The sequence below is a fragment of the Pectinophora gossypiella genome, chromosome 3 (assembly GCF_024362695.1).
Source record: "Pectinophora gossypiella chromosome 3, ilPecGoss1.1, whole genome shotgun sequence".
Lineage (NCBI taxonomy): Eukaryota > Metazoa > Arthropoda > Insecta > Lepidoptera > Gelechiidae > Pectinophora > Pectinophora gossypiella.
Genome location: NC_065406.1, coordinates 6,571,482 through 6,597,495, shown reverse-complemented (window position 1 = coordinate 6,597,495; position 26,014 = coordinate 6,571,482). Strand labels below are relative to the sequence as shown.

General features: G+C 40.0%; 4 protein-coding genes across 4 annotated transcripts; 3 read left to right on the top strand and 1 right to left on the bottom strand.

The window, feature by feature from the left end:
* Positions 1–423: 423 nt before the first annotated feature.
* Positions 424–17,987, top strand: LOC126381352 (myotubularin-related protein 2). Its single transcript, XM_050030849.1, has 12 exons — positions 424–655; positions 6,127–6,315; positions 6,797–6,871; positions 7,298–7,483; positions 7,982–8,197; positions 8,755–8,891; positions 9,417–9,542; positions 10,091–10,172; positions 10,537–10,707; positions 11,478–11,685; positions 12,304–12,512; positions 13,928–17,987. The coding sequence occupies exons 1-12, from the start codon at positions 530–532 to the stop codon at positions 14,072–14,074; spliced, it is 1,872 nt and encodes a 623-aa protein (XP_049886806.1). The 5' UTR covers positions 424–529; the 3' UTR covers positions 14,075–17,987.
* On the top strand, positions 16,972–21,273 carry LOC126382277 (uncharacterized protein C6orf132-like). Its single transcript, XM_050032091.1, has 6 exons — positions 16,972–17,053; positions 19,158–20,101; positions 20,230–20,350; positions 20,503–20,694; positions 20,778–20,853; positions 21,046–21,273. Exons 1-6 carry the CDS (start codon positions 16,972–16,974, stop codon positions 21,185–21,187), a joined length of 1,557 nt encoding a protein of 518 aa, XP_049888048.1. The 3' UTR covers positions 21,188–21,273.
* Positions 21,274–21,450: 177 nt separating this feature from the next.
* On the top strand, positions 21,451–24,428 carry LOC126381374 (zinc finger protein 383-like). The gene is made up of 2 exons (XM_050030868.1): positions 21,451–22,077; positions 22,153–24,428. Exons 1-2 carry the CDS (start codon positions 21,925–21,927, stop codon positions 23,746–23,748), a joined length of 1,749 nt encoding a protein of 582 aa, XP_049886825.1. The 5' UTR covers positions 21,451–21,924; the 3' UTR covers positions 23,749–24,428.
* A 22-nt stretch (positions 24,429–24,450) lies between these two features.
* Positions 24,451–25,930, bottom strand: LOC126381523 (peptidyl-prolyl cis-trans isomerase-like 3). The gene is made up of 4 exons (XM_050031008.1): positions 25,257–25,930; positions 24,941–25,039; positions 24,727–24,845; positions 24,451–24,645 (listed from the first exon to the last, which is right to left on the bottom strand). Exons 1-4 carry the CDS (start codon positions 25,713–25,715, stop codon positions 24,519–24,521), a joined length of 804 nt encoding a protein of 267 aa, XP_049886965.1. The 5' UTR covers positions 25,716–25,930; the 3' UTR covers positions 24,451–24,518.
* Positions 25,931–26,014: the final 84 nt, after the last annotated feature.

The window sequence follows — 26,014 nt, the reverse complement described above, 5'->3', positions numbered from 1 at the left end:
TGCTCAATGTGTTAATTTAACAACATAAGCTTTACTATAGTTTATTCGAAAATAAAGCGAATGGCAGACTGTATTAATTTTCATAACAAATATTATTATTGTTTGTATTATAACTTTCAGATTTGGTAACTTGACTGTTACTTTCCTTATTTTAAGGGTAAATATGAAACAATTATAGCAATACCTTTTTCTATCAATAACATAGACAAAATAATAATTTTTCTTATGTCAAATCATATTATACTGTAATTTCAGAACGTTTATTGAATGCACCCGACCCGACCAAATGTAATCCGACTAAATATAATATATCTATTTAAGACATATATTTATCTCTGTTACGCTTATATATCTTGGTGTATATTCGGACTTTTTATATCTCCCTTTTATTCTACGGTTACAATCAGGTGGCATTAGATTTTGACAGTCAAGTTTACAACACTTTTTACTTGTAATAAATAATTATATATTAAATTTTGTTGTAAAATATTTGAATAACTAAACAAGTTAATCTTAAATATTGTCAAAAATGGACAAACATAATAGTTCCGAGCTACTAAATTCGGACTTTTCGCTGTCGAAAAATGCAAGTTCTGACTCACTGGATTCGGACTCCAAATCGAGTTCATTGAATTCTAAACACGGCCAGGATTCCGTAAGTTTTCATTCCTAAAAGGTTTAATTTATTCCCCATGCCTGCTATAACTGCGTCTCTATTTCCTGTGGGTTTTATGAGGCTTTGGTAAGATTAGTCATTGCTGTTGATTGTGTAGCACTGAGCCCTACTCTTGCTTTCTGTTTGTTTTTCCACTGTTTTAAACAAGTTTTTCAATTATGAGTAAGAGTAGAACTGTTCATATATGTGTGTTTGTAAACAGTATCCACAGTCAACGGCATCACAATAAACTCTTTAAGGCTAGTATCTGTTGTACTTACAGTATATTTTTAATGTTGCAAAAGTTATTACTGTAAACTTTAGGTACCTCCGTTTAGTCTTATGTCATATTTATAATTCAGCATAATTGCAGTGAATTAATTGTATAATGTTATTAGTGTATAGTAAAATTATTTTGCATGACATTGGTATAAGTATAAACAAAAGTCATTAAAGGGCTAAGAAGGGATTAGTTTGTCAAAGAAAAGAGAATGTACAGAAGTACTAATTCCATTTGCTAAGCATTTATTATTATTATTTGAAAGTTGTGAGGGCCGGACCGAATGCAGCCCGCGGGGTCACTGCGACCTTGACAGATCTATTGTGACCCTAAATCCCTACATTTAAAAATCCTCCTCTAGACCGATCCGTTCGAATAGATCTAACGTCTTTTTGGGAGAAAGCTCCATGACTTCCTGGGGGTCCATTATGTGGCCCCCAAGTGTATGGCTTCTACTATGTATGAGAGCCTCACAGCTGCATAGCAGATGTAGTGGCGTCTCATCTTCCCCTAAGCAGAATCTGCATAGAGGAGACTCGGTCAGCTCCATTCTGTGTAGGTGCTTATTGAGTCTACAATGCCCCGTGAGGGCCCGTATCAACAACCTAACCTGCCCCCTAGTGAGAGTAAGGATTTTTGATGATAATTTCTTAGAAAAAGGTCTAATCAGCTGCTTTGAATGTTTTAGGCCAACTGAATTGTACCAAAATTTCTTGGATTCATTTCCTAGTCACACCCCCAGATGATATCTAGAGGTGCTTTTGGAGATCCCGCAGAAGGGTTCGGGTCCGGTTAAACTTGTGCCCGATCCCTCTCTTGCGAGTTCGTCAGCAATTTCATTGCCCTTAATGTTAGAGTGCCCTGGGACCCAGCCTAGTGTTACCGAGTTTGAGGCCCCCAACTTATTCAGACTATCAATACACTCTAGAGTGAGTAATGAGTCTACTTCAGACGCCGCCACCGCCTTAAGGGCAGCCTGGCTGTCCGACAGTATGAGAATGTTACTGTTTGTGTTCCCCAAATTTTGGTGCACACAATCAATGATGGCATACATCTCGGCCTGAAAAACTGTGGCGTGCGCCCCCATGCTGGTCACCCTCCTTCGCTTGGGGCACCCTCCGTATACACCCGCCCCTGAAAGCCCGTCTCGCTTAGAGCCGTCGGTAAACCACACCCGATCAGCACTGGGAAAGGGCGAGGGTACAGTTCCAGACCACTCCTCTCTCTCTGGTATTACCACCTTGAAGTACCTCACAAAGTTATGAGTCCCGACCATGACGTCTGAGGGCATCGCCATGACCGGGTTAGTCATAAGGTCCTCTTTGAGCTTTCTCATGACAGTTGATCCCCATGTCGTCTTACCCCTTTCCTTAGCTCGGAGCATAGCTATTCTAGCTTCCCCGATTATGTAGAGATGGAGTGGAGGCAGGTTTAGTGCCGCCTCCATTGCTAAGGTTGGTGTGGACGACATAGCTCCCGTTATTATCATACAAGCCATTCTTTGGACGCTGGTTAGGTCCGAAATGTAGGTTCCAATAGATGCCTTTTTGAACCATGCTGCACAGCCGTACGCGAGCATAGGCCTCACCACAGCAGTGTAGAGCCAAAGCATGGCCTTTGGTTTAAGGCCCCATCTTGAACCAGCTAGGCGCCTGCAGGTGCCTATTGCAGATTTCGCTTTTCTTGTGATACTACCTATGTGTTGTGACCATGTAAGCCTTTGATCGAAGGTCAATCCCAAATATTTAACCTCGCTAGAGAAGCCTACTTGTTTTCCGAAAAGGTAAGGAGGTCTGAGTTTGTCGAGCTTTCTCATGTTTGTGAAAGGAACGACTACGGTTTTGCTCGCGTTAACTGATAGTTTGAACTCTAAGCACCACCGTTCAATTCTTTTGAATGCTGATTGCATGAGACTTGAGATTGTGTAGGGGCACTTACCTACTACAGTAACCACCAAGTCATCCGCGTACCCTTGAGTATGATATTTCGCGGAACTTAGCTCGCTAAGTAGACTATCAACTACCAAGGACCAAAGTAAGGGTGACAGGACTCCGCCCTGGGGGCAGCCCTGAGCAACCTTCAGGTCGAGGGTTGTGTCCATGAGCTTCGTTCTTACTATCCTTGTTGTCAACATTGACTCTACCCAGTTTACCGTTGTACTGTCAATGTTGCGGGCTTCCATGCTCCGGATCATGACCTCTGTAGAGGTGTTATCAAAAGCGCCCTCAATATCCAGAAAGGCACATAGGGCAATTTCCTTGTCCTCGATTGCCTTTTCCAGACGATCAGTCAGTTCCATAAGTGCCGACTCGGTTGATTTACCTTTTTGGTATGCATGTTGCCTTACATGTAGGGGATTTAGTTTTATGAATGTGTCCCTAATATGTATATTAATTACCTTTTCCATTGTCTTCAGTAAGAAGGAGGTAAGACTTATTGGTCTATATGACTTTGGTTGTGATGGGTCCTTATCCCCTCCTTTGGGAATGTAGATCACCTTTACCTGTCGCCATAGGCTGGGCAGATATCCCCAGGCAAGACTCGCTCTGAAGATTTTGACCACAGCTCCCAAGATGATGTTCTTACCTTGCTGCAGTAGAGCAGGGAAAATATCATCGACCCCGCTGGATTTGTAGGGCTTGAAGCTGTCGATCGCCCACTCTACCTGCTGAGGTCTAATTACCAACGATGCTCTCCTCCAGTCCTCAGTGCGGGGTCTCCTGGTTTTGGGGGGCTTAGTCCCTGGAGTGCATCCTAGATGGTTTGTCGGGGAGGACCCGGGGAAGTGTACCTGCGCTAGTAGTTTGAGTGTTTCTTCCGCGGACCCGGTAAAGATCCCATCGGGTTTTCTCAAGAAACCTAGATGGGATGGAGGGGCTTTGGATACTATTTTGTGGAGTCTTGCTATGTGAGGGGTACCTTTTATTTCCTCGCAGAATTTTCTCCAAGATCTCCTCTTTACCCTCCTCAGTTCTTTGTTGAAGCCAGTTAGGGCCTTTGCGTAAGAGTCCCAGTCCTTGTTACTCTTGGCCCTATTAAAAAGAACCCTGGCTTCTGATCGTAGGCCACTTAGTTTGTTGTTCCACCATGGTACTTTCCTGTTCGTGGACGTTGTTTTTAGAGGGCAGTTGTCCTGGTAGGCCCTTAGGAGTCCTTCCCTTACTGTCCCCACCGCTGACTCGATCTGCTCCGGGGATCTGATCTGTCCATAAGGCCTGCTCAGCTCCTGCCGTAGGGAGGCTCTGAAGCCTTCCCAGTCTGTTGTCTTCGGGTCGCGGTACGCTTCTGCTGTTTTCTCCAAGGTTAAAGTGATATCAAACCTTACATACCTGTGGTCAGAAAGCGATGCCTCATCCGATACGTGCCATCCCTTTATATGGTTGGCGAACCTTTCTGAACAAAGTGTAATGTCCAGTACCTCTTATCGGGCCCTTGTTACAAAAGTAGGAACACAGCCCGAATTTATTATTTCAAGGTTATTGGACATAATAAATGAGAATAGTTCCTCACCTCGTGGATTGGTATTGGTACTCCCCCACCCAGTATGGTGCGCGTTACTGTCACACCCAATGAGGAGTGGTACCTTCTGGTCTTCGCAATACTCTACGAGGGCAGCCAGCTGCATCGTCTCTCCTGGTAGGTAAGCCGAGCAGACAACCAGCCTGGCTCCATTTAGTCTTGGGAGAGCGACGTAGGCAGCTACTAAATCATCTGTGCACAGATAAGGTATAGGTAAGAAATTAACATTTTTCTTGAAGACTATGCAAGCTCTAGGCCTTACGCCTCCCACATTATATAGTAACTTACCTGAGGTATTGAGCCCCATGACCGTGTTCTTGTTGATCCACGGTTCTTGGATCAAAGCCATGTCCATACCCACCTGTTGCAGGTGCTGGTTTAGGGCGGCGGTAGCCGCCTTTGAGTGGTGAAGGTTTACTTGAATGACTTTGAACATATTATATTTGGGAATGGTTTTTAAAAATATATATGTATATATATATAAATATAGTGTATAATATATATCTTATTATATAAGTATAATATATAGGGTGAGAAGGAATAGGAGGGGTGAAGGGTCCGAAAGGAAAGGATGGGTCGGGAAGATTAAAAGTGTTCTTAGGGTCGGGGGGGGTGGGAGGTTGGGGAAGGAATTAAAAGGGTTGCGAGCAGCCTTCCTGCTACTGTGCTCGCTTGCCAGGGAGGGCAGTTGTGCAGGCCTTCCTCTGGTCGCGGCACCAGCTCCTCGACCTCGAATGCCACGAGCCCTAGGGGCACCACCTCGTCCACTCCTGGATCTGGCACTCGAGGCACCGCGTTGTGAGTGTCGCTGTGCGACCCCACCTCTACTGCCTCCACGGGTTATGGCCTGCACCGTCTGTGCGGGGCGCAGCCAGGATACGGAACCCGTTGAGGTTGATGGAGCCCGTGGACTTGGCTCCTTAACTACGGTGGGGGCGACTTGTACCGTACTCCCCACGGCTCCGTCCGACTCGGATGGCTCAGGAGGAGTGGCTACCCGCGCAGTGGACGTGGAGGACAGTATGCCGCCCTCTTTGTCGCCCGCGCTTTCCGGCATTGCCAACCCGTCATCCTGAACCATCCCAGTCTTCGGGATCTTGGCGCGGAAGGTGACCGTTGTCAAATTCAGGTTTAGCTTATAACCGCGTAGCTGAAGCTTCCTCAATGCGCTGGCATCGATGGCAAAGCACAGAGTGCGCCCGCCATTTTCCGCCTTGCAATTGAGGAGCCTCCAGCGGTCACAGCCCATCCCCTTATTTTGGACGGCCAACCTTCCGCACAAGACCTTCGACTCAGTCCTGGCGTCGTTGACCCAACCGGTTATGATGATTGGCTTGGGAAGGGCATCCTCTCCCACCACACTCAGTGATGCTCCCTCCCAAGGCACGATTGAGCCAACGACATTCTCCAGCCAATCCTTGGTCGCCCTATCCTGACAGGTCAGGCATAGCCATCCCTGCCTGGCAGAGCAGCCAGCAAACACCGGCCTGACCACATCCTCGCTCTCCACGTGTGGTATTCTATCAGCGATGGCCACCTGAACCTGCCCCAACCAATTTGCTAAGCATACTTTTGCCTTGTAATGGTATGTTAACTGACTTGACACCTAGCAGCTCTCCAACATGGTTCAATATGTATTCCATTTGTCTTATTTATCTGTTGTTACTTCTAGCCTCATGTATTGGGAGACATACAATTGCTTGATGGCGAGAAGGTCATGGGAGTGGCTCGGGACGTGACGTATCTTTGTCCGTATAGTGGCCCATCTCGTGGAGTACTCAAAGTGACAAACTACCAGCTACACTTCAGACCAACTGAAGCTACTACTCAACAAGGCACATTGAGTGTACCTCTTGGTGTTGTGAGTATATTATGAGTCTTTAGGTAATTATTAAATTAATAAGTGCCTTTAGATAAAAATAGGTAAGTCCTTTTAGATTTACCAGAAATATTTGTAATGAATGCTTGATCAACAGTTTCATAACCCACACAATAAAAATTTATAATTTAAAATAAATAAAGATAACCTTTATTCACTGACTTTTACATTACTGTATTATTAATTACTTAAATCTAATGGTTAGCCGACGTCTGCAACATTGACACTCTCTTCGTCAGGCTGTCCTAGGACATAGGCCTCCTCTAGGCATTTCCAAACGTGGTGATCGTTGGCCGCTCTTCTCCATCTTTTTGGTAGGTTGTCTTCCCATCTTTTATTTTGTCTTCCCCTATGACGTTTCCCATTCCACAATAAAACTTACTATCATCACCAGCAGTGGGCGTCATACTATTACTTAAATACATAAAAAATTTAAGATTAATTATTATTTAATATTTTACAGGTGTCTAGAATTGAAAAAGTTGGTGGTGCATCGTCTAAAGGAGAAAATTCTTATGGCATAGAAGTATTTTGTAAGGTAATCTATATTTTATCTAACTATGGCACAGATAATCTTTATACGTATATGTTAGAAAATTGTTTGGCTTATCTCCTAATTTGTCTTTCTTTACTCTAGCAACTACAACATCATAAATGTATTGATTTAACATTCATTGTTTAAGTTTTAATTGGTCTCATTAGCCTGATAAAATTAATTATTTAAGATTTTTACTGTTATCAAATTATGTTGTACTTATGATGAATGATTAAGAATATAAAGAATGTTTAAAAATAAAACAAACATAACTATGGCAAAGCGAAAAGGAGGATTATGTGTTTGACTGTTATGTATGTCTTTTCCCTCCTAACTTCTAGACCATGTATCAGAATGTTACAATGTCATTAGGAGATGAATTTCTCATGATAATTGCATTGTGACATGTAGACAACAACTTTATTTCAGGACATGCGTAACTTACGTTTTGCTCACAAACAAGAGAACCACTCGCGACGCGGAATATTCGAGAAACTACAACAGTTGGCGTTCCCTCTGTCTCACCGACAGCCTCTGTTCGCCTTCAGCTACTCCGAGAGTTTCCCGGAAGATGGCTGGCATGTTTATGAACCTATTGCCGAATTGAAGAGAATGGTATTTATGATTGTCTGACCCTGCTGAATATTATTTGAATAATTTTTATTTATCCTACATAAGCTAAAGGTAGTAGTCAGAGGTACATCCATCGCAAGATAAACTAAGTACCCACACCTCACCAAGCTTTTTGTTACACCTACGTGATAGGTGGTGAGCCATATCGCCGTCTATAATGGTTGAGCCATCTGTGTTAGTGAAAACTGCATAGATAAATTAATAATCCGGCGCTTTATTTTTTGTGTGTTTATGCAATAAGGAATATATTTATTGTATTGTAGTGATTAATGTTTATTACCTATTTTCTGTTGAAAATGATTTGTTTTTTTAATGTAGTTTCAAACAACCTATTTCTATATTAGTAAAATTGATCAGTGAATGTAAGTTAATCTTATCGATTGTAAAACTGTTCAAGTCTTGCAATAATCATACTTAGTTTGAAAAAAGAAACAGTTCCAGAACACAAAATAAGTCAATAAACATAAGTAACATTTGCAGGGTGTAAACAATGACATGTGGCGTATAACGCGTATAAACGACAAGTATGAAGTGTGCGACAGCTACCCAGCAGTGTGGGCAGTGCCAGCGGCGGCCAATGATGAGCTGCTGAGGTCGGTGGCTGCGTTCAGGTCCAGAGGCCGAGTGCCGGTGCTGGCTTGGATACACCCTACTTCACAAGCTACTATAACACGCTGCAGCCAACCGCTTGTTGGGGTGAGTCTCCAATCTTTAACCCATCATGAAAAAGGGATGTTTTGTTTAGTTTAGTACCTGTTTAAGTTATGTTTGCACAGTGTTTATTTCCCAAAATTACCCTTTTTTAAAATGTCCCGTAGGTATCTAAACTGGCAAGTTTAGGGCTCACCACACCACAAACTATGGCTCACCTTTTATGCAGTTCTAAATGCCCTAACACCTGCACTATTAAAGACCTTTACGAAGCCACTGACAATGCCGTAAGAGTGGTCAATTATTGGTCAGCAAAAATTTAACATCGATCGCCATCGACTCGCAAAGAAGAAGTTTAGGGCTGCTGTTTATAGAAATAGGCTACAGGAGTCATGTATGATTGTACATTTAAATTAATTTTGCCGTGCCTATGTAAAATGTCGCAATACTCAGAGATCACCTTAGTAGTGACAATTTGATGTTTGTTCTACATTATTAATCAATGCTATATCAATCTTTCATGCCATTATATTAATTTACAATATATTATATTCCAGAAAACAAGACGCGAAGTCAGCTTATACCCAACTTAATTGTTTTAGGTGAGCAGCAAGCGAAGTCGGCAAGATGAGCGTTACATTCAGCTGATAATGGACGCTAACGCGCAGGCGCACAAACTATTCATCATGGACGCAAGACCGAGCGCTAACGCTATCGCCAATATGGCGAAAGGTGGCGGGTGAGTGGGAGCGGTTATTTTGGCAATTTTAATTTTATTCTATGTGCCTAGCTAGTAGATAGAAACAGATAAAAGATAGTTTTCTGCGCCGCCGAAACAGACAATCATCATCATCCGCCTGTCTTTATCCCACTCTATGTGGGGTCGCCACAACATATATTCCTCTTCCATTCATCTCTGTCAGTATTCTCTGTACTCACCATTCACACACATAAGTATCGTTCGAAACAAACAATGGCATTTACTATTCGCATCTGAAGAATGAAGGCTTTTCACAGTTTACCTTTTGTTTTTTCTTCATTTTCAATAATTAAATTTTATGTAAGTAAAATGTTGATGGAATCAATACCGACAAATCAACGTAATTGCAAATCGGTACTTCTTATCGTGTGGGTTGTGAGGTGGAAAACCCACCGGTACTAATGTAAGCAAGTCCATAGCATTCATGCCACAGAATCCATTTTATTAAAAATTTTACCCCTTTTTAGATAAGAAAACCTCGTAACAGAATATTTCTTGTTACAGCTACGAGTCAGAGGACGCGTATCAAAATGCGGAGCTGGTGTTCTTGGACATCCACAATATCCACGTGATGAGAGAGAGCCTGCGGAAGCTGAAGGAACTCTGCTTCCCGCAGATTGACCAAACCAGGTCTTGAACAGTTGTCTCTTTAAAATTATGATTTATCTCTATACGCCATAAAGCTGGAAGTTAATCACCATGGATTATCATGTCCATGCCACGACTAAAATACTTGAGTTGCCGCAAATGTCATTGTAGTATATCTTGGGCGATGGGCTGATAATCTCGTAATAATCACAACCTTTCCACTTGGCGTCGCTGTCCACCAACTTTCCTCTCTGGCAGGTTGTCTTCCTGATAACCGTTTTTAAACCACTTTCAAACCATCAGACCGTTCAAACTTTTGTTTTCTCTCATCACCAGACAGATGAAGGTTGAGAGCAAAGAGGGTTGCCTATTTGTAGTTGTGAAACTTACCCTGAAAGAGTCAATCCGTTGCACATACTGCACTAGCACGGAACTGTATACCTGACAACACTGGTGACACTATTAACGATGAACACTGAATGTCTGGGAATGATACTGGTTTCATAGCCGCAATTTAAAGTTCATCATATCCTTGTGACGAAGATCAAGTGTTAGTGGGTTGGACTTCTAAATTACCATTTATTTTGCAGGTGGTTCAGTGGAATTGAAGCAAGTTGTTGGCTGAAACACATAAAATGTATACTAGCGGGAGCAGTCCGTATTGTTGATAAGGTACAACTATTTACAGTCTATTAATGGAGAGAATCCATTTGTAGATTTGAGCATATAAGTATATACACCTACTATGTATCTCTGTTTAGTTGTTAAAGCGGAGAAAACACTGGAAAATTGTGACTCGGACTGAGGCCCAACCAGCAGCTCATGTCAAGCTGCAAGATTAACCTTTCGAACGCCGGAACGCGGATCTCGACCAGACACAATGTAAAATCGATTGTGTCTGGTATCTCGGCATATGAGAGGTTAACCATTACACCACTGGGTCCTCATCTTCTCCATACGATTTTTTTTTATCGTTAAGCTATATATTCCTCAATAAAGAAAAATCAAGAGTGACCATTTCATATTTCACCTACAGGTGGAGAACCACAAGACATCAGTCCTGGTGCACTGTTCAGACGGATGGGACCGCACGGCGCAACTTACAGCGCTAAGCATGTTGATGTTAGACCCGCATTACCGCACTCTACGAGGGTTCGAAGTACTCATCGAGAAGGAATGGCTGTCTTTCGGACATAAGTTCCAGTTGGTAAGAATGTTTCTAAGATTTTTCCGACATAACTCACCCTAATACTTCTAGGCCTGACCTGAGCCAGACAGTCTAAAAAGATTCATCGTCATTGAAGCAATTCACATTAAAAAACAATATCAAAAGTGCAATATCAAAATATTGGTACTGACAAATGACAATAATACTTTTCTAGAAGAATTTCTTCAACGTGGACGCCCCAGCACACAGATTTCCTTCTAAAGTAAACTGAGATTTAGATTTTAAAACATACAACGTTTTCAGCTGCTTATCTTCCATCATAATGGGTGATGGGCTGATAACGTGCCACGTCACCACAAGTATCATCATCATATCCATCTTAGAATTTCATATCAAAAGTAGGCGCAAGTTGTATTCTGATTACTTGCGGCTCTGTCTACACCTTATCTCTCACGTCTAAAAATATGTATCTTTGTAACTGTCGCATTAACATATTTGATATTTAATGCGACTTTGTCAAATTACTAATAACTTTTCTTTATGTCAAATTAGTTAATGTTTTACATATATGCACATTTTTTTTGATTTTGTTTTCGAATTCATGTTTGGAGCGTAAATGATAATCACGTGCTCAGTGGTGAAAGAAAACATCGTGAGGAATCCGACATTCCCGAAAAATGCGTTTCGGAGGCATGTGACTTGACCTATAAAGGAAGTCAAATATTTAGGTTAGGTAAGCGGGCTCTGTGCAAAATAATGAATGACATGCATATTTTTAGATGTGACCATAAAACTTTGCTTTTTTACAGCGTATAGGCCATGGCGACGAGCGTCATTCGGACGCGGACCGTTCCCCCGTCTTCGTCCAGTGGGTGGACTGCGTGTGGCAGCTGCAACAGCAGTTCCCGACCGCGTTCGAATTCAACGAGCGACTGCTCATCATCATCGTCGACCACCTCTACTCCTGCCGCTTCGGGACCTTCCTGTTCAATACTGAGCGCGAGAGGGTTAAGGAGGGTAAGTTGGCTTTTAAGTGACTGACTTTTGTCGTGTAGATTTTCTCTTAACGGAAGATAGCAAGCATTTGATCACAATCACACCTGATATAAGTGCATGACATGCTTACCTAGAAAGAAAGTGCATGACATGCTTACCTAGAAGAGGCCCAAATTGTATTTATTGTATTATGTGGATTGGATCATTTCAGGGTGATTATTGAGACGCTAAAGGTCCTGTTGTAAAAGCTGAAAGGGCTAATGTAATAGCAACGTACTTACTTTTTTGTAGTAGATAGTAACTGAGGTCACGGGAAGGACTTAAGTCTGGCCAAGTAGTTAAGACCATCCGGTTAAAAAAAGCAACCGCGAAGGTTATGTCGCTGTCTTTTACTCGCTACGCTGCTGCGCCAACGAAAATTAACTTTAGTATTCTCGAATAACCCGTGAATTCAAATTCAGATAATACTTTAATGCATCAAAATAGTTACAAGTTCAGTTTCTTACTGAACCAGGTACATGGCAAATGGAGGCCTAAGAGGAATAAGGTGAGGAAAATATGCAAAAGTTCAAAGATGGCGGGTGCAAACTAAGTACGTAAATAAATACACAATAATAAATATATGAAATTCCCTTACAGAAGTAAAATCGAAGACCGTCTCCCTGTGGTCGTACATCAACAGTCGGCAAGATTTATACCTGAACCCACTGTACTGGGGCGCGTCGTCGGCGACGCTGGCGTCTGCGTATGCGCGGCCGCAGCACGTGCTGGTGCCTGTGGCCTCGCTGAGGGTCATCAAGCTGTGGAAGGCGCTCTACTGTCGCTGGAACCCCACCATGCGCCCCCAGGTAACGACTACTGCTATAGTTGTCGAATGGTCTTTAGATGTAACTACTGATTAGGCTGTATTGGCCACAGAAGAGTATTGAATGTATTGGTGCTAATTCCTGTAAACACCATCTAATTTTATTTTAAGTTATTTCTGTCATTTTCTTATCCGCCGAAAAGGAAAGGGACGGGTAATCGACAAGCATAAAATTTATGGAACACACGTCAATTTTAAGCACAAATCTAAAACAACCGTCAAAAAAAATTACATTGGTCAATAACCCGACAGAATTAAGACAGCACAGGTCAAACGGTTTGCATACCAGCAAGATACCTTTTTGATTCGCCCGGGTTATTCATTCATTTACTCATTCTTCCTAAAATTAAGAGCTGTCAATCATCCGTCTCTTTCCTTTTCAGCGGATAAGAAAATGACAGGTATAACTTAAAGTAAAATTAGGAGGTGTCTGCAGGAATCGGGGCCATTGTATATTTAACTTTAGTGATGTTCCGAATATCCGTATCCGTATCCGCGGATATCCGAGATAAAAGAAAAATCCGTATCCGTGTCCGTTACTTTTCACGCGGATCTTTTACGGATCTTTTTCAGGTGATTAAGTAGAATTATTAAATAAAAAACTATAAAATTCCATTCAGATTGTTTTACCATAACCAAAACAAAAGTACTACCCGCACAATGCAAGTTAAAACGTGTCCTGCTTGACGTTGCGGCGAGCGAAGACGTCTACTATCGTTTCAAGGTCACGGGCGCCGACACCAATCGAATAAGAAAATTAAGATCCGTATCCGTGGATCTTTACACTAAATATCCGTATTCAGATCCGTATACGCTGATATACATTTTTAACGATCCGGTACATCACTATTTAACTTAGCATGATTAGACTGACATCACGACAGAGATATAGTACATCGCCTAGCGCGAAAGCGATGAGATATAAGTCTCATTCGCATTAACGGTATACAGCTTAGTACAAACGGGACGAGATATATGTCACTCTAATCATGTTACGTTAAAAGGCGTATACAACGCCAACCTCAGGTAGGAGACGACACTGGAAGAGGAAGATAAAAGACTGAGGATCGGTATATAGCGCATCAACAGCCTCGCGGCGAGTCTTTAAGCCGTGAAAGAAGCGCTGCCGTCACAGACTAATATCAATAGGCTAGTTTCCAAGTAGTCTAAGGAGTTACTTTTTACTAAAAGTAAAAAACACAAACTCACTATACTATTACATTGTGATGTTATAGAAAAACGTGATAAAATGTCGGACTTCTTATTACGTTTTTCTTGATTACAATTCATAAATAAGATAGAATAAAATAAAATGTTTTTCGTTAGTTTCAGATCTGTCTTTATTTAGTAATCAGAATTTTATAATTTATCTTTAACCTCAATTGTGATTTGTTCTAGGACCCAATCTTCCAGCGCACTCGCGAGCTGGTGGCGCTGCGAGCGCAGCTGGAGGCGGCAGCGGCGGCGGCGGCCGGCGACCACGCGGCGCGGCAGCACCGCCTCGGACTCACACCGCCGCGAGTCGCCAGCCCGCACCACGTTTGAATTTATATCTCATTATACCTATACAAGGTAGAATTTGTGCAACTCAGCCATCGACTGTATTACCGGATCCATAGGATGACTACGACGAGAACTACCAATTTTCCAGAGAAAACAGCGCGCAGCTGAAGGCATTACCGGCGTCGCCCACAACATATCTGTACCTACCATAGGTATATCTTATAGTCATTGACCTCTTATATACACAAATAGACTACCAATCTCTGTAAAAAGCGTCCGCGGCGCATCTGGTCACTAAGCAACGGCGTGTCAAGATCGAATTTAGTCGCAATAGGCGTAATGACGACACTGTACAACCGATATTGCTCTTTATTTTAACAGCCATAACATCTTAATTTGAGGGAACGAATTTATACTATCCATATGTGTATTTAAAACACGGTTCGGACGTTGTTTTAGAAATAAATCCTTAGCGACTGTGAGTCTTTTTGTTTAAATAGTATGTCAGTGTATCTAGTAGATAAACCCTGTGGAATCGGCAGGTTTCTCTTCTATAAGGAAACAAGTCTATAGGTACGTTATATCCATAGGTAGTTGAGTATCACATTCCCGCCGTAGAACCCTATCGTATCAACATATTTGACATTTAGTGGGATTTACAGTTCAATTTGTCAAAGACATTAATTTGACATGGTACTGTATTTGTATGAATGGTCGTGACCGTATAACCCGCGTGAATCAACTAGATAATAATATATAGACTACAACTCATTTCTTGCCGCATATATCTTATAACGTCCTATCTAACATGAAGGTGTCCTGTCATGGCACACAGCTTAGCACAACGACATTAGGACAACAATGCGAAGAATTATATCGAATGGTTCATGATTCCCTATGCGCCGTAAATTCCTTTAGAGAAATCTTGAACTTTCCGCACACAACATTCCTAGGACAGAACAGATAAAACCTATAGTAACATATTTATTATACATCAATTGATAATAAATATGCGGCAGCGACTTGGTTGGGGATATCTGATCCACCCAGGACATTTTATTTCTGTCTGCCATACGCAATAATAATAATAACGAATAAAACATAATCCCTGCAGGCGCGAATTGGGTAGTTTCCTAGGTCAAAGATAAATTATGAATATTTCTGATTACTAAATAAAGACGGAACTTACGGTGACAAGAAACAGTTTATTTTTTCTGTTTAACTTATTTATGATTTAAATAAAGAAAAATGGAATGATGCGAACATGAATGCGACATTTTCTCACGTTTTCTATGACGTCACAAGTTGCTTTTTCATACAAATTCCATAATAATTTCCTGTTTTGACGTTTAGTAAAATGTAACTGATTTCACTAGTTGGAAACTACCCTGTTAGGTATGTCTAGGGCTTCGACTAATAGCCGTACGAGCGGCGCGAATTATATCGAGGGCTTCCATGAATAGACGCAGCGATTACTTATCTACGTAGATAGACATCGTACGGCTATTGCTGTGTTACTATTTGCCGTGCAGACCCTCATTTAGTAGCATAAACCAACGCTATTCGAATTTTAAACAAGTTATATTATTTCCATAATAATACACACTTAATATCGTTCACTATTCTGTAAATGTAAAGCTAAATAAATGATGTCACTTCGAGTTTATGATAAAAAAAATTCAATGCAGACTGTACTTGCATTTGGACTATTATAAGTAAAAATAAATTATAAACGTTACATAACTTTAAGTTAAATATTGCGTGTAAAGAAAAGACCAAGTGTTTGATATCAAGCTGCCACGTACATTCTAGATAGGATATCAGATACTTGTCAGCGGGTGGTGAAACAGACTCTTAGATTAATACTTCGAAAGTGTAAGTTGTCTTTAGAAAAAATATTGTAACAATGTTATAGCCGCCCATTAAACTTCGCGCGGGTCCGACACGGGACGGGCCAGCTTATGCTGGATAGTTCTACAAAATTTGTTCATCGCCCAGTGTAAGTTGGAATGAATCAACATAAGCTACTAACCTATAGTTTGACCCACGCCGAACCTACCTGAGTTTAGCGTACGACCTAAGAGATACGACAACAGCGACAAAAATCATTATAATATCATGTAAAAGTAGTTATTTGTAGCAAGTACACAAGACCGTTTCCTTTTTTGCTTACTTTTTTTTATTAAGTATGGTTACTTCCAATGAAACTGGTAGCGGATCAAGGGGGTTTCTAACCTGGAGACACACCTGATAAACCTCAAATTAAGCTTGATATTGGTGTTGATTCTGGCAGACACAAACTTGATTAAAATGATTCTGATGATCTTTTGTTTCTTTCGCATTATGCTGTATACCTTTAGTGCGAAAGAGACGGGAGATATATTATGTGTCTTATGTGTTACCGCCTATTTTACTCTTACTATTTCTCTTTTGTTTTCTATTTCCTGTGTGGGCAATAAAGTATTTTTGTTCTCTTTCGCACTAAGCGATGTACTGTAATTCTGTCCTGCTCTGATTCTAATCATGTTAAGTTTGTTGGACCATAATTTTAATTAAATTCTTTAGTTCTAAAACTAGCTCTATCACTGTTTTGCACTTGTCGGAAGTGAAGGACGGCACTATTTTTATTGATGTCAAGCGAAATTAAAGTTTGTATCTGCCAGAATAGAAAGCATTATCCTATTTACTCCCCAGGAACTAAATTGCTGGATCCGAAGCTAGATGAAGCAATCCAAAGAAAGAATGCCCCTTGTAAGCGTTCTATGAAATTATGTTCGTATAGAAATGAGTATTTGATTGAGGTATTAGAAATAATCGGCATAGTTACGTTTTTTTCTTTATATTATATTTTTTGACATTATCTTTGTATATTCAGATTAAAAGAAAAATATGGATAGAAAGTCACCCTTTTCCACTATAACTTGGGTCACAATACCTATATGTTGTTCCACGCAAATGTGAAAAGTAGCTTCAAGACTGAATTGAGAGTAGACTATGATCTACCAAAGAAGGGACCAGATGGTGAGATGGATGGTCTTAAGTGTTTATAGTAAATAAAATTGCAATACTCTCAGGTGGTCACTCGTATGTTTTGGCTATCGGGTCGATACGTGATTGGTTATCGGTCTTTTTACCGACTTCCAAAAAGGAGGGGGTTCTGTTAACTTATTGTTCATATTTTGATAAGTTCATGTTTTCTTTTAATCTGAGTTTGTATATTTATTATAATATGCATTTCAATAAGGCGAAAGATGTCGGGAGTTCGCTCGAACTGTACTTTAATGTTACTAATTAGTCCAGTCAATGAGCGGGTTGTAAAGTTCGTGAGAGAGGGGGATCTAAGCGATTTGTTCAGAAAGTTGTTTACGGTGCTTAGGGAGTTAAAACGGGTTGTCATTTTTTACCTTTCGCACTATCCTTCATATCTGCTAAATCTAGCAACTATATCAAGTTTGGTATTGTCCTCGTTAACAAATTAGGCCCTTTTTTTCCTAGGTACAGTCGGGTAGTACAGTTGACCGGACCACGGTTAATCAAAATTAACAGTCGTACAGTTGACCGGACCACGGTTAATCAAAATTAACAGTCGTACAGTTGGCCGGACTAGGCTTTGTTTTCTATTAACCGTGGTACAGTTAACTGGACCACGGAAAACATTGCAAAATGAGGGTGGAGAGGCGAATTATTTCCTTGTGTGCTGCCCGTGATTTTTTCTCGAGCCTCGCATGATTAATGGACGGCCCCTAAAGATCCTGAACCGCTTTCTGATGAAATCTCTTAAGTCCCCCCCTCTCACGCACTCTACAACCCTTTTTGATGTATTCGTTGACGGAACTAAGTTATTAGTTATGTAATAAATGTATTTAAGAAACTATTTTTTTGTGAAATGTTTATCCAGTTTTAATGTAAGAGGATAGTTTAATTCAATTCGCAAATAAATGTGAGTTTACATAAATATTTTGTTTCATTCCATAACAGGATAGCATCACGCCTATATCTCCGAAACGGGGGCAGAGGTGTATAGTATATAATTGTTTCTTTACGTACTTATTTATTTCAGGATGAATCATTCAATAAGTAACCATACAATAAAATAAAGAAGTACTGCGGCAAGCTGGGTGGTGAGGATATGGTATCCCGACGTGCAGGCAGAGTAGGGGAATGATTGGTGATAACGATGATAAATTAGAAGTAAACAGGAATATATACAGTTTATTAAAAACACTTCACAAACAGTATAGGAATATACATAGTTCACAATATACGCACTTCACAAATGAATCAAGAATTAGAGGGCACGGTCCTAAACTGTATAATAATACTTGTGTTGTTTTTATGAAGGTCGGGGATGCAGTGAGTCAGTGTAAAATGAAAGGAAATGCGGACTGGAATGAGAATTTCGTAATTTAAAATGATGACGGTCAGAACGAAAGGCCAGTATGTGCAGAGTTTGTACTCTGCTACAGTACTAGTTATTTCTATCTAACATAAAGCGGAACCGGAAAATAAATTTAAAAAATACATATATGGGTAAAATTTTTGAAAAAGGAAAGTCACTGTGGTTCACCGTCATGCTTCTCAAACGGGGAGCGCCCGTTAGACCGGCAGGTACCGAACTTGCACCATCGGGACGTACCTGATGTCGCCCGACAAATTTCGCCTAGCAGAGACGGAGTGGAGGTCCGTGTTGGTCTAAGAGTAGAGGCCTAAAAGTCGAAAGTACAAATGATTAGATAATTCTCTCTTTTATTACCTAGTACATTAAAAAATGATTCCGTTAACCGTTACAAACGTTGATAAGAGACACGAAACGTTGTGGTTAGACACATTAATGTTATCTAGTCCCCATCATATTACAGATCAATCATTTATCGATCAAAAATATTTATTTTTATTCTTAGAATTTATTCATCATTATGATAACAGATCAGCATATATATGGAACTCATTGGAGAGATCATCAACAGTTGGTGTAGAGCATCTCAGGGCAGTGAAGATGCGGCTCGTAATAATATTATTTGTATTACCTTTTTTGGCAACAGGTAAGAACACTAATAGCATCACATAATATTCTGTTTTTCATTCATAACATGTCCAGTTTTTCTAAATTCTATTTTCATTTCAGGTATACTTGGTAATATTCAAATTGGCGCTGCGCAATCAGGCCGTAATGGGAACTCCGATTCGTTCAATCGGTGGAAAAATGGCCGTGTATCGGTTCCGCGGCATCATCCAGCACCAATATTTATCAAGAAATTGGAGCCGATTCCTGAACCTACCGTAGAACCAATTTATGAATTGCCTGCTACAGTCGTGACACAGGCGGTTCCAACTACATCTCTCCCGGTGACTGCACGTATACCCCTGCGACCTATTTTACCCGCGAGACCTCTATTGCCACAGAGACCCATTTTGAGGCCTTGGCAAAGTCCAAGACCCAATCGAGTGAACATTCTTCCAAATAATGAAGAACGCATTCCAGAACCTGTACCAGAGCCGATACCGGAACGGAAACCCCAACCAATTCCTCTACCAGAACCTGAACCTCAGCCCATTCCTCTTCCCGAGCCTGAACCTCAACCCATTCCTCTTCCCGAGCCTGAACCTCAGCCCATTCCTCTTCCCGAACCTGAACCTCAGCCCATTCCTCTTCCCGAACCTGAACCTCAGCCCATTCCTCTACCAGTACTTGAACCTCAGCCAATTCCTCTACCGAAACCTCAACCTCAGCCAATTCCTGTACCAGAACCTAAACCTCAACCAATTCCTCTCCCAAATCAAAATATCCGAACACGGTGGCCTGTACCGCATCCTGTTCCTCGCCCCATTCCACAGCCCATAAAGCCTGCACCTCCACCCATCCCACTACCAACTCCAACCAGAGCTCCGATAGTTACAACCTTACGTCCATGGGTACCAAAACCTACGACGCCTGCCGTGTCGCCCTCGAAATTACCGATTCAACAAATCCCTGATATAGTCGCCGAAGGAGTACCCGTTGAATACAACTGTATCCAAGACGGATACTACAGCATTAGCAACGAATGTGACACTTACATTAGATGCAAGGTAGATATTATTTTTTTCTGTTTAACTGTCATAAATATTTTCTAACGCTCCACTTTTGTGTTTGGGATCTAACTATCCATTTATGTAAGGGGTGAACCCTTTAGAAATAATTTGTTTTCTTCCATCAGAAACGAGCAGCGCTGAAATTCATGTGTCCTGATGGCCTCCACTTCAACCCTAACGCTATATGGGAAGAGTATCCTTGTGCATATCCTTCAGAAGTCAGATGCGAAAGCCGAGCGAAAATGCGTAAGCTACCTATTTAGGACTTTTATAAGTCTGCATTGTATCTAAATTCTAAAAACACTCGTTCTTTAGCTGAATTAATGGAGGCATAGGTATAGTAATCTTATGATCTGCGGGATTTGTAGGGTATCTACATATATGTACTTTTTCCACAGAGGCGGCCCAACCCAGCGGGCAATGCCCTCATCATTACGGTTACTTTCCAATGAACGATGGAGACTGCAGCCAGTACCTGAGTTGCCAAGAAGGTTTAGCTACGGTTATGAATTGCCCGCCCGGACTTGTCTTCAATGCAGAGAAGAGCAGCTGCGACTGGCTTGCAAATGTACCATCCTGCAAACCAGCAAGTACGTTAATTCCTAACGCAAGGCATGCAAATTAAAAAATATATATTACTTATTTTTTTCTAATATCTAATTTATTTTTTCAGTCTTCCAAGGTTTTACGTGCCCTTCCACGCCGGTAGATGAATATGGAGAACCATATGACTGGATCTATAAATACAGGTGAGTAATGTGTTAATTAACTAGGTTTACACTATAGTAAGTTAGTATACATCATCATGGACATGAATTATTTAAACTTGTACCTATAATTTAGCTGTCAAGTACGTTTGTTGAACCATTTTTTGATTATTTTTGTCCGTATTGGACAGGCAGAGATGTACCTACTAATAAACTATGTTTACAATTCTACAGATACGGCCAGAGTTGTCAGGAGTATGTCGCTTGTCAAGGAGGATATCCAAGATTGTTGCGGTGCGACCTAGGCATGTCCTTTGATGAGGAGTCAGAGACCTGTGTTGATTCAGATTATGTAGCAAATTGTTCAAGAGATTAAGATAGTAACGTAACGTGATAATAAGTATGATTGTAACTCTCTATTCTACTATACTATGCACTTTTTTTAAATAAACTACTAATTCATGAAAAGTGTTTTATTTGGTAGATATTATTATTTTAAAATGGTAACACTCTCATTAGTTAGTCTGTTTCACTACCTATAATTTGTAATTGTTGAAAGATTATGGTTGGTAAATAGAAGTTGTCAAAACTTTATTAACCAATCGTGCTTGTTGGCATTATAATTTACTTGTAAACGAAAACGGCATCGATTTATGAGCGAAATTAGCGCGATTTTGACGCTGCCGCTGGTCCTTTCAAATTTAAATTTTTCTTTGCCTATTGAGTACTGTGCCCAAGTTTTATAAGTTGACCTAATAATTTGAACAACACTCGTGAAACGTTGTATTTATAGTGCTTCAAATGGTACTCCGTAACATGCGATCGATGAGGAGGTTGGCGGGTTCGCGGGGCAGTGACGGCGGCACATTCCTGTAGCGCAGCCCTACCTAGCGGACATCGCCCCAGTTGCCTCTTCGGACGGATCGAACGATTGCGTAGTCACCACGCAGGGCCATAGCCCACAAGTTCTTGTTAATTTTACGAAAAATTGTGGCGTTCTGAAAGTGAATTTGATGTATGAAGACAATGAAAACACGATAACTGACAGTTTTGTCGAGACTCCGAGCGAAATTCCTTGGAACGTTTTTGTTTCAACGTTGGATTGCATGCAAAATGGAAGATTCCTTCATTATAGCAAATTTCCACATGGTCTGTCGACTGTGCTTGAATAAAAGCACACTTATGGTGTCACTCTATGGTGCTGCTCCTGACGACGAGACAAATGTCTCTTTAACCTCTAAAATTGCAGAATGTTTCGAGCTGCAAGTAAGTTTTATATCATTTACCCTTTGGCATTCATTGTGTAGTTCAAACAAACCTAATGAGTATCATTATTTACAGATGAACCCAAATGATGGCCTGCCTGGAAGAATCTGTTATAAATGCTTATTTAAAGTTGATAAATGCTCTAAGTTTCGCCTTCAATGCATACAGAACCAGTCTAGATTGAGGCAGATCACCAACCGGGTAAATGAACTGGACAACTCTAATTCTTCAGAACATAGCAATTACAACTACATTTCTCAAGATTCAGTCAAACCAAAGCCAGAGGACTATATAGTAGAAGACAGTGTTGTGATGGTGGTTGATCCGAGCTTAGATTACGATTCTTCAGAGGAGTCTGACGCAGTGGAACATGTTGATCATGAATCCATTGAGAGAGATAACACACCTGAAGGAGAACCAGTTACAGAAAACTTTTTCAAAAATGTAGCTATGTGTCAATTCTGTGACAAAGCTTTTATTTCTCAAGATAAATGCAAAGAACATGAAATGAACTATCACGACCCAAACTTACCATATCGATGTGATGAGTGTAGCATAGTGTTTGCAGAACGAACACCGTATGTACAGCATGCAAAGATGGTACATGGCAATGATAAGCCATATCACTGCTCTGAATGTGATAAGTGCTTTGGCCGGCGTTCTGATTTGAGGAAGCATTCTATAGTTCACACTGGAATTAGACCTTATCAATGTCAATATTGTTTAAAGAGTTTTTCTCGTAATACTAATTTGAGTAAACACCTTAGAATACATGCAGGCCATAAGCCACATGTATGTCCTTTGTGCCCTCGAAGCTTTGTTGCAAAAGCAGACTTACAGCGCCATGTACTTGTTCATTCAGGAATGAAACCATATGCATGTAGAAAATGTCCTTTAACATTTGGAAGACGAGATAAACTTATTAAGCATGAAGAACGCCATGCACCTAATAGCCCTGATCGCAAACACTATGACAGTGGACAGGATACAAATGACATGGTTGTTAATGTGAATCCTTTTAGTAATCTTATGACCTCACCTAGTGGTATACACGCAGATTCTTCAAACATTGATTATGATCTACCTCGTGTACCAGATCATATTTCTGGAGAAAGCAGTTTTATTAATCAAGTGAAAAAGATTCCGTCCACCTCTAATAAGCATATACAAAACTCCCCATCGAAACAGAAGCCTACTACAAATAAGAATAAACCAAAGAATATTAAGTGTCACCAATGTCCTAAGAGGTTTTCCTCATTAGATGCCTACAAGACTCATGTGTCAATAGCACACATTGGATCAAGGGTATTTCAGTCTTCCTTCCAGTGTAAAGTATGTTTCAAGAAGTTCCCTCGAAAGAGAGAGCTGGATCGTCATGCAGCTCTTCACTCAGGGATGAAGCCATTTTCATGCAGTCAATGTGATAAAAAGTTTACTAGGAAAGACAAACTTAACAAACATGAGCAAACTCATGAATGCTTGGTTGTGAACATGCCTTGCATAGAATGTGGTGCCACTTTTGATAAAAAAGCAGATCTAGTTGCACATATTAAGTCGCATTTTAGTGATAGTTTTGAAGATAAAACTCCAGGAACTGAAATTAAGAAAGAAAACGAGAATGAACAGCCTGAATTCTCTATGGATGATAATTTTTACGATTTGGAAACATGACATAAAAATGGATCCTAGAACTGAATTAGTGTATTAATGTGGCATATTATATTAGTTAGTCACCATCACATTTGTGCACAGCATATGCAATTTGTACTTGTCTGTACTGTATTATTGCACTACTAGTGTAGTGTATGCAAATTATTGTATGTAAGTAGGTATTTAATTATCGTCCTAGTGATGTCTAAACTCTGTACAAAATTTACTATATCATTATGTTAAATAAAACTACTTAATAACTCTAATGTGAATAAAAACTGACTGTTTACTTAAATTATATTTGACTGGATAGTATCAAGTATTTAATTAGGAACTTCTTAACAAATTAAAGATGTTTAAATTCAAATAATGTTTAGCTGTTAACATTTCAAAGTAACACAGATATAGCGTTACATAGATAACATAATGTACACTTATTTATTGAATCATTGTTCTTAATAGTCTGATTTGTTATGATATTACATAGATGTGTATTAATGCTATGAGCAGTTATTAGAAGTTTAGCTCTTGCATTAATTAAAGATATAATAAATAGACATGTGTAGTTCTCTTATAATGTCACTGCTGAATAATGCACAAATCTATTTTTATTCTATGTAAAAGCAGTATTTTAAAACAGAAATGTTGTTTACTTCTATTTAAAATTCATTGTGATTGTAATAGTAATTGAATACTTCCTTGTGAGCAATAAAGACTACTTAATTGTGAGAATGTATTTTATTTCAATGATTGATCTTAATATTATTATTTACAGTAGTATAATCAGTGATTCACCCAGCTAGAGGGTTTGCATGAATTGTGACAGAGGTGATCCTGGCTTCTGTCAGTGGTCGGAATGTCTTAGGGTTTACTGGCATCTTTTCCAAGTCATCAAGTGCTTCAAAACCATCAATAACTCTGAAAAATAAATACATAGCAAAATCAGTTATAAGGCCTATTTGTGTAAAATTAAATATTTTATTCAGGAAGTAAACTTACCTCCCAAAAATTGTATATTTCAGATCTAAGTGTGGTTGCTCTCCATATGTAAAGAAGAATTGACTGCCATTTGTATTTGGTCCATTATTAGCCATGCTCACTATTCCTCTTGCATTATGCTGTTGATAAATAGTAATAAATAGTTCTATAAATATAATTATTTATCTAACAAAAAACTACTTATATTAAAAACTTTTGTTTTATACAAAAGTACCTTTAGCTCTTCTTTGAATTCATCTTCGAATTTTCTGCCCCAAATGGAAGAACCGCCTTTCCCAGTGCCAGTTGGATCTCCTGTTTGTACTATAAAACCCTATAAGAAATAGTAAACAGGTGAGAATAATAGTAAAGAACTATAATGCATATTTACTTTTGTTGTGCCTACACAAATTATTATAAAAACAAATCCACAGCTTAAAATATTGGCTCATTTTTAAGGGATCTTTCCAGGAAACCCTGCATGATATGAAAATAGATTTCATGTGGGAAGGCATAGAGTTTATAAAGTAACTATATAAACTTATATTTACCTTAATATTCCTGTGAAATAAACAACCATTGTAATAGTCACTAGCACATAAAGCTAAAAAGTTTTCACAAGCCTTTGGGCACTGCTCACAGAATAGCTCAATTTTTATGTCTCCGATATCTGTATGTAGTGTGACAGACATGTTGTATGTATAGTAACCTAGTTTTAACAAAATTAAATGGTTTTCCCGCAGAAAGCAACAACAGAAAAGAAAGAGAATACAAAGTGAGGTTATATTTTGTTTTCGTAGGACTGTCAATGTCAATTTTTTTTTTTTTTTGTTTTGGTTTTCCCCGAAGGGTAAGGCAAAGGGAACTATGCCCATACAGCCATGTCTGACGTATTTTTTTTCTTGATGATTAATGAAATGATGAAAGGTGATGATGATGAAACCTAAGCCCCCACCCTCGGAGTAGACTCCTACTCCGAACCCCAAACGAATTAACTCAAAAGTCCGCATAAACTTTTGAGCTATGAAGCGGCTTCCCGGCACGAAGCGAAAATAGGCAGATACACTTTGTTTATTGAATACTCCAATATAATAACACTCGCGAATGTCTTCCGACTAACTTAATGCGATCATTAACCACAAAACACCACTTTGTATTAATTATTTAGATTACTCAATGAAGAAAGCAACTGTCCCGTTCCCGTTTCCCGCCGAAAAGCCCTGTCAATGTCAAGTGTCTTTCTTTTTTTTATGCCCATTTACGGAGCATGCTAAGATCATGATGCGGCCATACTGCCTAGATTAACGTC

Bases quoted from the DNA above. Each gene is read 5' to 3' on its own strand.
- LOC126381523 (XM_050031008.1), bottom strand. From the start codon at position 25,715: ATGCGGACTTTTGAGTTAATTCGTTTGGGGTTCGGAGTAGGAGTCTAC. The intron at 25,040-25,256 runs GTAAATATAAGT...TATTTCTTATAG, and splicing joins TATTTCACAGGAATATTAAG to GGTTTTATAGTACAAACAGG. The intron at 24,846-24,940 runs GTACTTTTGTAT...ATTTATCAACAG, and splicing joins AATTCAAAGAAGAGCTAAAG to CATAATGCAAGAGGAATAGT.
- LOC126381374 (XM_050030868.1), top strand. From the start codon at position 21,925: ATGGAAGATTCCTTCATTATAGCAAATTTCCACATGGTCTGTCGACTG. The intron at 22,078-22,152 runs GTAAGTTTTATA...CATTATTTACAG, and splicing joins CAGAATGTTTCGAGCTGCAA to ATGAACCCAAATGATGGCCT.
- LOC126382277 (XM_050032091.1), top strand. From the start codon at position 16,972: ATGTTGTTCCACGCAAATGTGAAAAGTAGCTTCAAGACTGAATTGAGA. The intron at 17,054-19,157 runs GTGAGATGGATG...TTTTCATTTCAG, and splicing joins ACCAAAGAAGGGACCAGATG to GTATACTTGGTAATATTCAA. The intron at 20,695-20,777 runs GTACGTTAATTC...TTATTTTTTCAG, and splicing joins ACCATCCTGCAAACCAGCAA to TCTTCCAAGGTTTTACGTGC.
- LOC126381352 (XM_050030849.1), top strand. From the start codon at position 530: ATGGACAAACATAATAGTTCCGAGCTACTAAATTCGGACTTTTCGCTG. The intron at 656-6,126 runs GTAAGTTTTCAT...TGTTACTTCTAG, and splicing joins CTAAACACGGCCAGGATTCC to CCTCATGTATTGGGAGACAT. The intron at 11,686-12,303 runs GTAAGTTGGCTT...ATTCCCTTACAG, and splicing joins GCGCGAGAGGGTTAAGGAGG to AAGTAAAATCGAAGACCGTC.